The 13,524-nt window shown below is 35.8% G+C and overlaps 1 protein-coding gene across 4 annotated transcripts in view; it reads left to right on the forward strand.

Moving 5' to 3' along the window:
• MIPOL1 (mirror-image polydactyly 1) overlaps positions 1-13,524 on the forward strand; it is a 189,190-nt gene that overhangs the window by 84,453 nt on the left and 91,213 nt on the right. For 3 of the 4 annotated variants that reach the window (XM_048059869.2, XM_066998058.1, XM_013185703.3), the window contains exon 10: positions 4,765-4,872. In XM_048059869.2, the coding sequence (XP_047915826.1) occupies positions 4,765-4,872 (108 nt within the window). Of the gene's footprint in view, positions 1-4,764; positions 4,873-6,724; positions 7,716-13,524 lie in introns of those variants that run through there. The other variant, XM_048059868.2, reaches the window with a different exon arrangement.

A 13,524-nucleotide genomic window follows, 5' to 3' on the forward strand; every position in this document is an offset into this window, starting at 1 on the left:
TCTCTGTTATATTCAACTTATTCTGCACTTAACCAGCCATTTCATTGATTTCTCAGCCAATGGGTGGTACAGTACACTTTCTCTTAGTCAAATCTGCACTGAAACACAAAATGAGCAACCCACCCAATGTAACTGAGATGAGAGCCAGGGTCACAAATGTAGCAAAACACTTAAGCCTATTTCAAAGCATGTGAACAGCCTGATTGACCCGAGTAACTCAGAGTTAAATATGCTTCTACATGAGGTCTGTAGGGATAGGTGTTATCTTCACATAAATAAACTGGCAAGTGACCAAATTGTTGTGGGGACAGGGGGGTTCTCTGCTCAATGTTAACACTTTTCCCTATTCCATCTTTTTCGTATTAATGTTCTCTCTCCAATTGCTTGTGGATTTGTCTTTATTGTTGTATAATCTCTTTACTTTTTAATATTAGAACACATCACCGAAGAATCCCATTAAGTAATGACCAAAAATTACTCATCTATCTGTGTAGACATGGCAGGCACCGTAACACCATGTTAATATGTTGTAGATAAAAGTCAAAGAAGAAAATTCTGATAAGCTGACAGCATGTTTAAGATGATTTGTTTATACAAGTGCTAAAGTTGTGTTTGATATGTTAATGCAACCTCATTTTCTAGTAAAGGCCAAACACTATTAAGTGGTTATCTGCATTGATTTTTCTATCTTCCATCTTTGCTCCTTTTGTGTACCTGGAGCTAGGACCATCTTTTAACAGTCTCTTCCTGTGTGAGCCTCCAGGACTTTATTCTGTGGTATTCTGCTGGTCCAGGTCCACTTCTTGATCTCTCCATCAGCATCCCCATTAGTTGTGCTCGTTTTTGCTGTTTGCCTGCATTTTTCCCCCATGGTGATCTCAGGTCTCCCACCAACACTGAAAGAAGTCAGCACCTGCTGAGGGTCAAACTGGTGCCTGTCTTGAACATCCAGGTTCTGCCAAATCATATCAGCTGATGTGTTTTGTTTTGTTTTAAAAAAAAGGGTTGTCTAATGGTTTAAATTAGAAGGTGGTGAGAACAGGTGTTCTTTCTGTCTATCCTTTCTTTTCTGAGTCTTTTTTTTTTTTTTTTTTGGTATGTCACATGCTTTGCTTTTCATTTAGTGTCTAGCTGCATGTGATATATCCTGTGCTGGGTATTGGGGTATTTGTCTGGAAAGACATGGTGCATTTAAAAGGGAGAAACTAGTTTGTACAGTGAAAATATGGTTAAAGAGAAGATTGAGTGCCTGTTGCTGGGAAGGGATGACATTCTAGTGAAATCTGTGCAGACGGGCACTGATGATTGCTCAAGGAACACCTGGAGTATAACAGGTTCACTGCCTGGTAAGTATCTTATCAGAATAAGGCTAGCTTAGGTGGGAGACTTTTAGAGGGAAAGTGTATATTCAGAGAGGGGAATAAACATTAGGATTTGAAAGAAGAGAGAGGACTTCTTTTTTTTCTTCTTTTCTTTTTCTTCCTTTTTTTTTTTCCCCATCAGGATTGCCTCTCTGGCTGCAGAGCTCTGAACACAGGTGTGTGTGATGAGGCTGATTCTTGGTGAGTTGTTTGTGTGAAAACTTCAAAAATCACATGCTGCCATTTCCAAGGCTTTAATATCCTTTTCTTGGCAAAGTCTTCAGTGTTCGGATCAAGGCATATTCTTGACATCAATCTAAGCTGTTTTCATATTCCTTGCAGTACTTAAAGTATCTGAGATAGAGTAGCAGTTTTCTCAATTACTGTCTGGTCTTTCATAAGTGTGTGATTACACCTCAGATCACAATGTCTAGGCAACCTGTGTTGCACAAAATATTTTGTTTCTAACTTTAAGAGGATTCTATTTGAATGTTCTGCAAGTACAAATTTTTGCAGGTTTGGGATGACTGGTTAGATATTCTTATTTATAATATTTAAAATGAAACACTTCCTTTAGCTTTCAGCTTTCTTAAAAGGATACATCTGACATTTCCTTTTTGCTAGTACTGAATTGGACGATGGCTTCTCTTCACTGTGCTCCAAAAAGTATTTTTATGTATGTTTTTAGAAGGAAATCCACTTTCTTACTTGCAGCTGTTGGCATTTTAAAGCCCTGGAGTGAACCAATAAAAACACATGTTCTTCTAAAGAACATCTATTTTTATTGGACCTTACTAACAACCAATGACACAGAATTCAAAAAATGTTGGCTGAAATGAAGAGAAGGACTGCATTGTTTAAAATTCTATTTTTAAAACTTTTCTTTACAGCAAGATTACACAGAAATATCATATGCTCTTGTTCTTGTGAAAGAGCCCTTGTTTTTAGAATGCTATTTTTAATGGTTAAAAATTAGTTCAGGTATAAAAGTACTGTAAATTGTAAAACGTTAGTAAGTAGTAACACAATATTGCTGTTTAAGAGTATTATTTAATACTTTCACTAGCAGGATGTTTAAAGATTTTGCTTCCAAGACAGCTAGGAATAAATACATCTGGATTCGTAATTCATTTGCGATATCTTCTGTAAATCCATTGTTTCCAACACTTATATGCAAAGGCCGAATGAGATCACCACTTCTTTCAATGATACCCTCAAAATGGTTTCAAGCAGTATACAAATTGAGTATACCCATTTTTTTCATATATCAACATTCTTATTCAGAATGAAGTTAAAGGTGAATTATGATATGCTACCAAGGTTGATGTAGTGTGCAAAGGCTGAGTTGATAGGGATGCACATCTGTTTTATGTTACTTCTGCTGCATCTTTATGCTGCTGCATGGTACGAGGATCCCCCTGTGCTGTTTATTTCACTGTTCTGACTTCACAGGAGTGAAATGGAGAGCAGGGTAAGATTGTGCCCATACTCTTAGTTGTTCTACCAGCCCTACACATCAAGATCTTTTTTCTGTCATGTCCTGTAGCTAGGCTTTGCTCTTAGCATATTTTAACTTTTTTTTTTTTGTAAAAGAGAATAGTATGAATATAAGTTCTTGTTATAAAGGTAGGTTGAGATTTTGGCATTCTATAAAATATTTTCTACAAGAAACCTGTGATACTGCCAAATTGGGAATTACAGAGCAGTGTTTTAAAGAAGAGCATTGGCAAAGCAGAAAGGTGAGTGGCCTGCTGATATTACATAGCAACAGGAGTGTCATGAATAATGTCTGAAGAAGTAGATTGATTTTATTTACTTAATGATGTTTAGATCCTGTATGCTAGAGAAAAAAAATCTAGAGGGGAAAAAAAAGCATAATTTGGGTTTAGTTTTTAGTAATTTTCCTAGGACCTTGTTTTTCATGCCTGCAGAAACACAATTTTTATGCTGTTCATTGCAGAATTACAGCTGTGATTTATGCTTTTTTGTTAGATAGACATTAAGTACCTCGAATTTATAAAAATATTTGCAGTCAAATGTATCTTAACATTTTTATCTGGATTTCCTTATTTTGTAAGTGTCTTTTTCTCATTTTATTGCTATAAAAATGAAACTGCATTAAGGAACTTTATAACTCTCATTGAGAGAATGCACTACTCCAGGGGGATTTGTTACCTTTAAAATAATTTTTGTTTAGAGTTAACATCAGCTATGTTTCCTTGTCCCGAGTACAAAATTGTGTTGGAATATGTTGCATGCACTTGTTAGTAAGCTCTGTTCTGTGCTGTCCAGAGTCACCAAGGTAGCAAAAGAGACTGATATATTCAAGTCTTTTATTTGAGTCAACAGCGCTCATGTGGGCATATATCATAATTCTCATTCCTTTCTTACTAGTGTTTTCAGAAGATATTTATTAAAATATTCATTATCAATGAATTTTCTTCTGTCCCAGATAGGTTTACTAGATTAGTTTTTTGGTGGTAATATCCAAACTACTTCCTTGCAATATATTGTTTTAAAATATTCCTGTTAATGTTGTATTTTTGCCTAGAGCTGTCCAACAGCTGCTTCTCTGTCTTCCTGGTCCTTCATCCTTTGGGGTTTTGTTTGTTTGTGTTTATAAAACTTTTTTTTTCATAAAGCAATGCAGTGTCTCCTGCTAATTACTAATTACTCCTTTAAACCAAAGTAACTGTGCAAAGTCTCTTATGGTTACTGTAAAAAACAGTGAAATATAATTTAGTTCACGATTTGCTGACCTTTAAAATAGGTGCTCAGCTGACCACAGTAAGTATATCTGTGTATGCACACAGTAGCAAATGTTAATTTTTTCATTCTTTGTCATTAAATTAAATATTTAATCAAAAAAATCTTAAAATTTCTTTTGTTTCAACATGTGTTGTGTACTTGGAAATTAGAATAATCTCAGCGTAAAAAAAAATACAAGTATAAAAATTACACACGTATTTTCTTATAAAAGGCTGGTTGGGAGGAGGGTGTTTAATTTGCTTGCTTTTCTAAAAGTACGTATTGCTTCCTTGATAATCACTTACTCAATACATAAAAGCCAAAATACGGTATTATATTGGCATAACTAGGAGCAGAATTTAATCCCCATACCTTTGCAATTTTTTAAGACTTCTTAAAACATTATGCAAAATGTCTTTATCTAATACTAAACTTTGCTTTTTTTGACATACAGTTGGACTAGGAGGAAACTGAATAATGCTGCACATTTTAAAAATGTAGCTCTAGTGCTGTTTTGGGATTGTAACATGCTTTTGTCTGATGCTTTCTCTACTGCAGAAATGGTGATGGGGTTATTTACGTTAATTCATTTGGCTTGTTAAAAAAAAAATATGCCCACACTCCTCTACTTAATGGGATTCTTCCCTCGTTGCAGTGCAAACGGCTAGAGCAGGAGCTTCATCATCTGAAAGAGCAGAACCAGACTTTAGCAAACAACACGAGACATCTGACTGCTGAAAACAATCAAGAACGTGCTCTGAAGGTAAATCTCCATTTCTTCTTGCAGGCAAATTAAGGTTGTAAGCCCCTGGTGCCAGCTTTCTGGGCTGCATATATCAGTTGTGTACATTTCGGCAGAAGTGAGCTATGGTGTTTGCCAACAACCCCTTCTTTAAACACAGATACAGCATCCTTCTGTTATGGTTTTATTTTATCTTGTGTAAGAAAAAAAAAAAAGGAAAGAAAAAAATAACACATACTCAAAATCATTGGGCTGATAATTAACACTAGATTCTTGGAGTCTGTCCTTGCACTACATTTTATAATGAAGAAAACTGCAACTATTTGCTTCACGGTACCTTTGCAAAACTAATATTTTAAAGCATGGCTATTTGATCTGCTCCCAGCAGTGTGTACTATATTAATAACATTGTTGACCTATACTACTAGTGACCACATAGTTGATACTACTATTTGCAAAAGGGTAGCTAGTTGGAATTGGGAGGAGGAATAATAAGTCTTGTCAATAAGAATAAAAATGAGCAGAGAGGCGGGAGAGGGTCAGAGAAAGGACAGTGTAAAGTGACAGGTTATTGCTGCCTTGAGAAAGGGAAATTGTAACGTCAGAGGAATTGATAGCTACATAACCAGCAGTCTCAGTGCTAGCCAGACTAAGAGAAAATGCCAGGTAAGATGTGCAAGTATCATGCACGCCTATTAAACCACTATATTCTTAAAAATCTCTTTTACGGATAGTGGAGAGACAATGTAAAGGCAGAAGTTGCTTTGTTGTTACTGTGTTGTCATTTTAAAACTGTTTGATGTAGGCAGTAAGATCCAAGCATATCTCATTTATACGCAGATTTTCCTCTGCCTCCTTCTTCCTTTTTTTTTTTTTTTAATGTTGGGAAAACATTGTTATTCATGCAACAACTCAACCAATGCAAGATATAGGAATTAAGGTAAATCTGTGTGTAGTTTGACATTTCTCAGTTAAAAAAAAAAAGAAAAAAGAAAAAATAGTATGATGAATAAACAGAGAGGCTGCATGACATAAAAATGCTGTATGTTCTGTGGGCTTATAATTGCCATCAGAATCCATGGTGAATATTACAAAATCAGGTGAGTAATATTGAAAGCAATCTATTCTCAGATAACAAGCAATAGAGATCATAAATGTTCAGAGCTGTTTCTAACTGTAATAATAGTATTGTTTTGAATCTGGTATCACTAAAAGTTCATGCCTGCCAAGCATGCTACTTACAGTAAATAATATTGGTTTTCATTAATCGCATGCTGACTTGTTTTTCTGGTGTCATTGAAAATGTTATGCCCAGACTCTTTCCTTCAGAAAATATCAATGCTTTATTGAGAGTACACTTTTACATTTAATATTGTCTGACATAATGCTTACAGAATAATTGTATTTTCAGAGCAAGAAGTGACTTAATAGTTGAGAGTGTTACTAGGATTTCATCCTAAGCCTGATATTGCTCTCCCAGCACCTAATCTTTAAAGAATTTAATTTCTGGCTCTCACAGGCATTTTTTGATTTTTTTCAAAGTTAAAGGTTAATTGGTCGTAGTCTTTTAGAGATGAGAGTTGGGGGAGGAAAAAAAAAAAAGGAATGCTTTTAAATTTCTGGTAAAGTTCTACTTTATTAATGTTGTACCTCTCTAAAGTTTGTCTCAGTTCATATTACTGTTGTCTACAGTGAGGGCAGGGCCATCTGAGTACTTTTTAAAAGGCTTGGTTAAGTTGAATTCTTGACCTTGAAAACTGTGAAATGCCCGTGTGAAATACTGGCAATAATAGGCAGCATTGATATGCAGCATATCAACACTCATCCTGACCTAAGCAGTTATCTAAATGAAAAGCTTCTCATCCATTTTTAGTGCAGCTATAGCCTGGAAAATACAGACTGGCTGGTAGGGATGAAAGTCAGGTCAGCGCTTCTTCAGCTGTGGGTTGGACCGGCACTCTGGGCCTGGATGGTGTTTGGTCCTGGTGCTGTTGGCAGCAGAGCTCCCCTCAGGAGCCTCCTGCCAGGTGGTGCAACATGGGCTCTGGGTACACACCTCCCCTGGAGAATCCTGCTCTCCTCAGCTGCCTCGTCCTTCCTTCTGTACTTGCTCAGTAGCTGGTGGGGGTGCTATGCACAGGTTGTGTGTACAGACCTGAGCAGCCCTCTTGGCGGCTGCTGCTGCTGCCAATCATCCTCTGGGTTGTCTGACCATTTTCAGAGAAATATAACAGGCTGTTTGTCTCTGTGGTGCAGGGTTAAATATCAGCACAATTATTTTTATTTTCACCATGATCTAAACAACTGACTGCTTTAACCATCTCCACATGCAAGTGAGAAACTGTGCTATATACTGTTAACTCAGATGTAAGCATTTACACTCCTGCAGGAGAAGTCCAGATACTCATTCTATGTCCATCCAGGAAAAATTCTATAAAATAAGTATTTAAAAAAAAAACAACTTCACTTTACCCTACTCTCTTAAATTAATAGATGTTCTCTGACATAGTTTGACAAAAGATGTATTTTGGTGATAGGTGGCAGATGAGGAACTTGATCTGCTTTAGATTTGCTTTAGGGAGCAATGGAAGTGCAAACATCAGATGTGGTATAAAGATACTTTTAGCTGGATAAAAATACTGTAATAAGGATTGGCTAGATTAAGGATGGCATAAAAGTTTATGATAAAAGATGAGTTTCGGGACTCTGCAGTGTCCTGAAATACTCTTAACAACAAAACCCTATGTGTTACTATTTCTTTCTTAATTTTTAAAATCACCTCACGATTGTGAGTTGCTCAGAAGGAAAAAAAAAAAGTAAGACCAGTATCCACAAGAAATGTGTTTCTTTCCACATATGTTATGGTCTAACACGTAAAACAAAATGCAAGCTTTCGGCTTTATTTTTAGTTATATTAGCTTCTGGGGCTGTTTCTACCCTGTTTTGAGGCACCAGCAGCACATGGACTCTTGAGTGAAATAAAGCAGCGGAGAGACTGTTTTTACCTGCAGAAGAGGCGTGCTGGCTGTAAACCGGACAGATGTAGGATCTTGGAATAGCAAAAATGATGTAAGCACTCTGCATACTTTCATTTTTACATACTTTTACATCCCATGTCACACCCAAAGATCATGTGCCAAATTAAACACATGACACATAAGGTGTGGTGTATAGATCTAGAATGTACCAGTTCATCTTACTCTTTGATGTAACATCTGTACATCTTTGGTAAGACACCTCTGTCAGATGTATTAATATGTTGTGGTTTAAAATTTCTGTATTTAATGTATTTATGGGATAGGACATTCCTTATAGTGATGTGGGCCATGCAGTCCAACAATGCCAAATCGGTACTCCTAATTTTTATAATATCCTTATTGGTCATAGGGGATTATATTAATTGCATGACAAGACTGATTTCAAATCTTCCCTCCAGGCAATGCCCACAGCTGCAAAGAGGTCATTCAGGGAAGCATGTGGGCCCCTATTTCCATAGCTAAAGTAAAATAATCCTCTTCTTTGTGAAACCATTTAAAAAAATCTCTTATAATATTTCAGATTGAATTATAGCTAAATCTTTTAGGGATAATTGCTTCCTAAGGGCATATACATTTGCGCTCTTAGTACATTTTCATAAAATAAGATCTGCAGAGTACTTTGCAGTTCTAATGTGTCAGAGTCTATACGTAAGATTATTCATTTGTGCTTGGCGTTCATAATTAACATTTGGTCTCTACTGATTCTGATAAATGTATTCCCACAATACACTGAAATATCAGATTCAATTAAACATAGAACAGTTGAGGAATTGATATTTTTTCATTGGTATTCAAATATTGTTGTGGATCATTTTATTGTTGGCTTTATAGTGTGTATTTTCGAAATACAGAGCTTCAAGTAATATATTTTCATAAAGAAAAATAAAAATTATGCCTGTGTGAATGTCCTCTTTACTCTGTTGAAACAGAGTAAGAAATAAGTCTTGTGGGAAAAATAATGTGAAAATTCATAGAAAATGTTTAACTGGATTTGAATGAAAAATAGGGAGATGTGAATTCTTTTTTTTCACAGGCCTGATTTATTTTGTAATTTTTAATTAGGAGGTACATTCTTTTTAAAGCAGATGTTAATCTGCTTTAAACACCAAAGAGACATACTAATTTACTTTCAAGCCAAACGCTCAGAATAGAGGAGAGTCCGTTTCATGGTGATACAAAAATCAGGTGCCCTTTAGTGACTTAATGAGTTTACTCCAGCCAAGTATGATGTCATTAGAACTTGTAAAGGTTATTTATCTTCTTCAGAACTGTTAGGATGGTAATCTTTGATTATGATTGTCCTTTTTTTTCTTTTACAATTTTGTTCTTCTGATTAATCAATTTTTTTAGTTGTCGCTTTCTGTAGAATTCATCCTAAATGCTTCCATGGTTTTATTAATACCATAAATTTAGAGCAATGGGCAAGAAACTGGCCTGCAAGATCCATCAGAAATTTGTCTACAGTAGTGTCATAAAGCAATTATAGCTGTTATCACCTCCTTTCCTGCTGACACATAAGCATCGTGTCAAAGACAGGAAATCTATAGTGCATAGTATTTTGTAGATAATCCAGTGAGGATGCCCATGAAAAAGCCACTCTAGAAGACTTAAATTAAGTACTTCCTTATGCCCTTCATAAATTGTGTTAATCTCTGGTTTGATTCCCAGAATTCCCAAGATTCTTGGAAACTATTTTTCCATACCTGCTATACTATGCCAACCACAAGAATAAATCCAGTCAACATGTCATTAATGAAGAGCATAATCCCAGAAAGATCTGATGTCATGAGAGCTTAAAATACTTTTTAAAAAGCTTGAATGTGAAGTTTAGAATGTTTCTTAATGTTGAAACACATGGAGTATCCATCCTATTTAAACGTATAGTAGTGGTTATTGAATAGTTGGGTATTTATATACTCTATATACTTAATATATAATATATTATATGTAATCTATAATATATATATATAATATAATAATAATATATATATACATACTCAATATACTATTGAGTAGTTGGCTGCTTTCAGAAGATAGTAGTTGTGGCCTATGTCTAGTCATTCTAACATTGTTTTCATGTTTTAGAGCTTCAAGGCTGAAGTTTCAGAGCTTCATTTTCATGTGTTTAGAGCTGATTTATGTCTACAAAGCCTCTGATTTGTTTCTGACAGAGCCACATGCTTTTGAAATATTTTGTAATCCAGAGAAACTTGCCTGAACCAGTGATAGGAAACTGGGAGATTCAAATTTCATCACTTCTATTCAAATTCCAGTTCAGCATACAACTTTTTACATTTATTATAGTCATTAATTGCATCCTAGAAGAATGAGAGAAAAGCCTTTCAATATTTTAATAATCTTTTTATATAAGGCAGCACAGATTTTGTTGATTTATTGGAAACCTGTGAACATGGCAAGCCCCAGACACATCCAGAACACATCTCTGCTGGCTTCAGCCATTTCATCTGTTATACCATTATTAACTGCAATACTGTTTGAGTGATAGAAAACAGTTCAGTTGCTGATTAACAATATTTTACAGCTAACAGATGAATAGCTATACTATCTAGTGGTGAAGTGGCTATTACACCTTTCTCCAATATATAGTCTACAGTATAACTAGACATTACTCCTTGAAAAGTTTAAAACCTGCTGTTGAACTTCTTGTTGACATGGTGTTACTGTTTGTCAGTCATATGATAAAAGATGCTTCAAAATATTGTGCTTGCCCCAGAATTGATTGTGGTTTTTGTTTGTTTTTTAATGAAGCGGCTCACCGATATTATGTTGAACAATCCACCCATTTCCCTTGCATTTTGCAGTAAATTCCTCTGGCCAATATGTACTTTCCCTCCATATCTAACAGAGAATATCAACCTCCGAAAGCTTAGTTTAAGAGCTTGCTCTCTGGAGTTAACCATAAGGCAATTATGATTTTCATTCAGGATGTCACATGTTGCTATATATAAAAGGGACTGCAACCCCATTTGGAAATGAATTTATAGGTATGTTTGAAGACTAGGATGCCAGCTACATCTTGGAAGTAGGAGAGGAGGAAAGGTAGATTGCAGATGTGCTGCTTAGTGGGAGCAGATACACTCTGCCCTTGCATTTGCTTATGATCTGTTTCTATTTTATTGAAGCTACAGGAACGTTTCAAGAGCAATAGGAGTAGTTAAAAGGCTTCTTGCAGGTTACCTCCAGCAAATAATACATTTTTACAACTAATCCTGAAAGGTTCTTCATGCTATTCTGCCAACAACTTATATGTGGATAAAATACTAGAGGATTTATCAAAGCAAGCTACAGTCTCAAACTTCGTACAAGAGCCTCCTAAGAAAGGTGATGCTTCTCTTCCTCTCTCAGGAGAGCTGTCCACTTCAGTTTATATAAAAATTATGTAATGCATCCATTGCACTCTCCAGTAGCTACCCAAAAGCAGTGTGTACGCTCCTTTTAAATGCCTGGGATTTGTGAGAGACAAATTTGCTGCCCTGCCAATAAAACTGTTATAAAGTATATGAGATCACTATTCCATTTTTAGAGTGGCAGTTTGCTAAATTTGAGTAGTCTTTGCTTTTAAGTACATAGTGGAGGTGGAAATAAAAGACCTAGTAAAACTTGGAACACGCTGCTGACAGTCTAGATAAGAATGCACAAATGTTTTTCTTCAGTTGGTCCTTCCTAGACACTTTAGCAGACAGAGTAGGTACAGTTGCAGTCTTAATTACCATTGAACAGAGCTTTTGCTTGTGCTGCACCCAAATCATAAGGTCTTACAGGTTGTCACTGAGGTTAGACCCAAGTCTGCTTAGCTCTTATCCATGCTAGAAACATGATTAGTCGCGTTATGGCTAGTATTATGAAGCGGTACAGAACACCTCAGAAGATCTCAGTATAAGCCGGTGCATCATGTTGTAAATGAACACTAAAATGAAGCCATGTACAAATCCAGCAGAAATAATTCTGTCCATGTTCCACTTGAACGTTAATTTTTTGCATTCCTTTCTGCTAAAGTTATAGTGTCTCCAACAAGTGGCAACTACATTCTTAATAACAGTTATCTTCTCATCTGGTAATTGATGCTTTTGCACTGATAGATATTTGTATTCATTAACAAATAATCTTAGTTTGTAGCAGTATACAAAAGTTACAATATTTCCTTAAATGTAGCATAAGCTAACAATACAATATTTTCCTCTGATGGAAAACGAGGGGAATAAATGATGAAACGCAACACTTGCCATTTACTGAAAGTCAAGTCATCCAGAATCCCTTTAGAAAAACTGTCTTCCAGAGTCTGATAAATATGTTCTAAATGAAAGATTATCTCCTTAGTTTAAGGGAAATGAGGTTTGATAACATAAGAATTTGCATGATTTTCGGTGGGCAGGTAGTGGTCTCTTTAAGTGGCCATATTTTTGCCAGGACTGTGAATAGAAGGTAGTAGTTTATTCTGTTCTTGGTTTACTAAGGGACAGAATTTTGAACCCAGTCAAGCCTTGGATTGTTTCTGAATTGAAGGAAACAAACAGGTGTACCAGAGTTTGCTGCATCAGTTGCATTGGTTGTGCCACCTTTCTGTATCTGTAAGGCTGTCCTTTCACTGACAACATTGTCTCACAAGGCAACCCTGTGTGTATGTTGTTCTTTTCACAACAGTTACTAAGGATTTCTTGGACTCTGTTCAAATGAAAGGAGACCAAGCAGTGCCGTTTCTTACTTACCATGATTTTGAGTCAAAATTGTTTCAAAGCAAAGTAATACATGGAGTAGAGTGAATGTTTATAGGCAAAACGATATTTGTCCAGAAAATTATCCTGAGCAGACTTGCTTCTGTCTAATTTAGTTATACTTTTCCAAAGTATTGTGTATCTGAAGTAATTTTGGAATGTTTTATATTACCTGCAAACACCAGCACAAGAATGGCACTGCTAGTGTCTTGACAGACTGAACAAAGAGCATCCTGGCAACAAGCATTTGTTCACCTTACCTGGTGAGTTTGTATTCCTTCTGTCCTGTTAACAGATGCTGAACATCTCCAACCAAAGCAGATATGTTTATTGAACTTTGATTCAGTTCTAAGCATTAAGAAACTCACACTGTGTTTGGTGTGCGCTTTCATCTGCTCACTAAAAATTCCTTGGAGGTCTGTTGCTTTTTATTTGATGGCCTTCGAATCTGTCTTGGCATCACATTACACTTGACGATCTTAAACATCAACAAACTGTTTGTATACACTATAAACATCTCTTTGGCATCAGGGATGATGTGGTCATTCAGATCTTTTGTCTGAATGTTTTATATTTTGTTTCCATTTCATACACGGAAATTGTCTTCCCAGTGGGTCAGTCAATATTATTACTTCTGGTTATCAAAAGTATTATTTCTGATGAATAGTACTTACTGTGCTACTTACTGCAGGTACTTACTGTGCAATATTTTGTTTTCAGGTTATTTTAAATCTGGATTATCATTCTCCCACTCATCTAGACTGCTTCCATGTCCTCACTTTTGCACTCTGTGCAAAGAATCACCTATTTCATGATAGTAGACTTCTGTGACCATGACCTTTCTATTGACATGGTCCTCTCATCCATGTTTTTCATTTAACCATTCTGTAATTGTACATCTG

The sequence above is a fragment of the Anser cygnoides genome, chromosome 5 (genome assembly GCF_040182565.1).
Source record: "Anser cygnoides isolate HZ-2024a breed goose chromosome 5, Taihu_goose_T2T_genome, whole genome shotgun sequence".
In the NCBI taxonomy this organism is placed as follows: domain Eukaryota; kingdom Metazoa; phylum Chordata; class Aves; order Anseriformes; family Anatidae; genus Anser; species Anser cygnoides.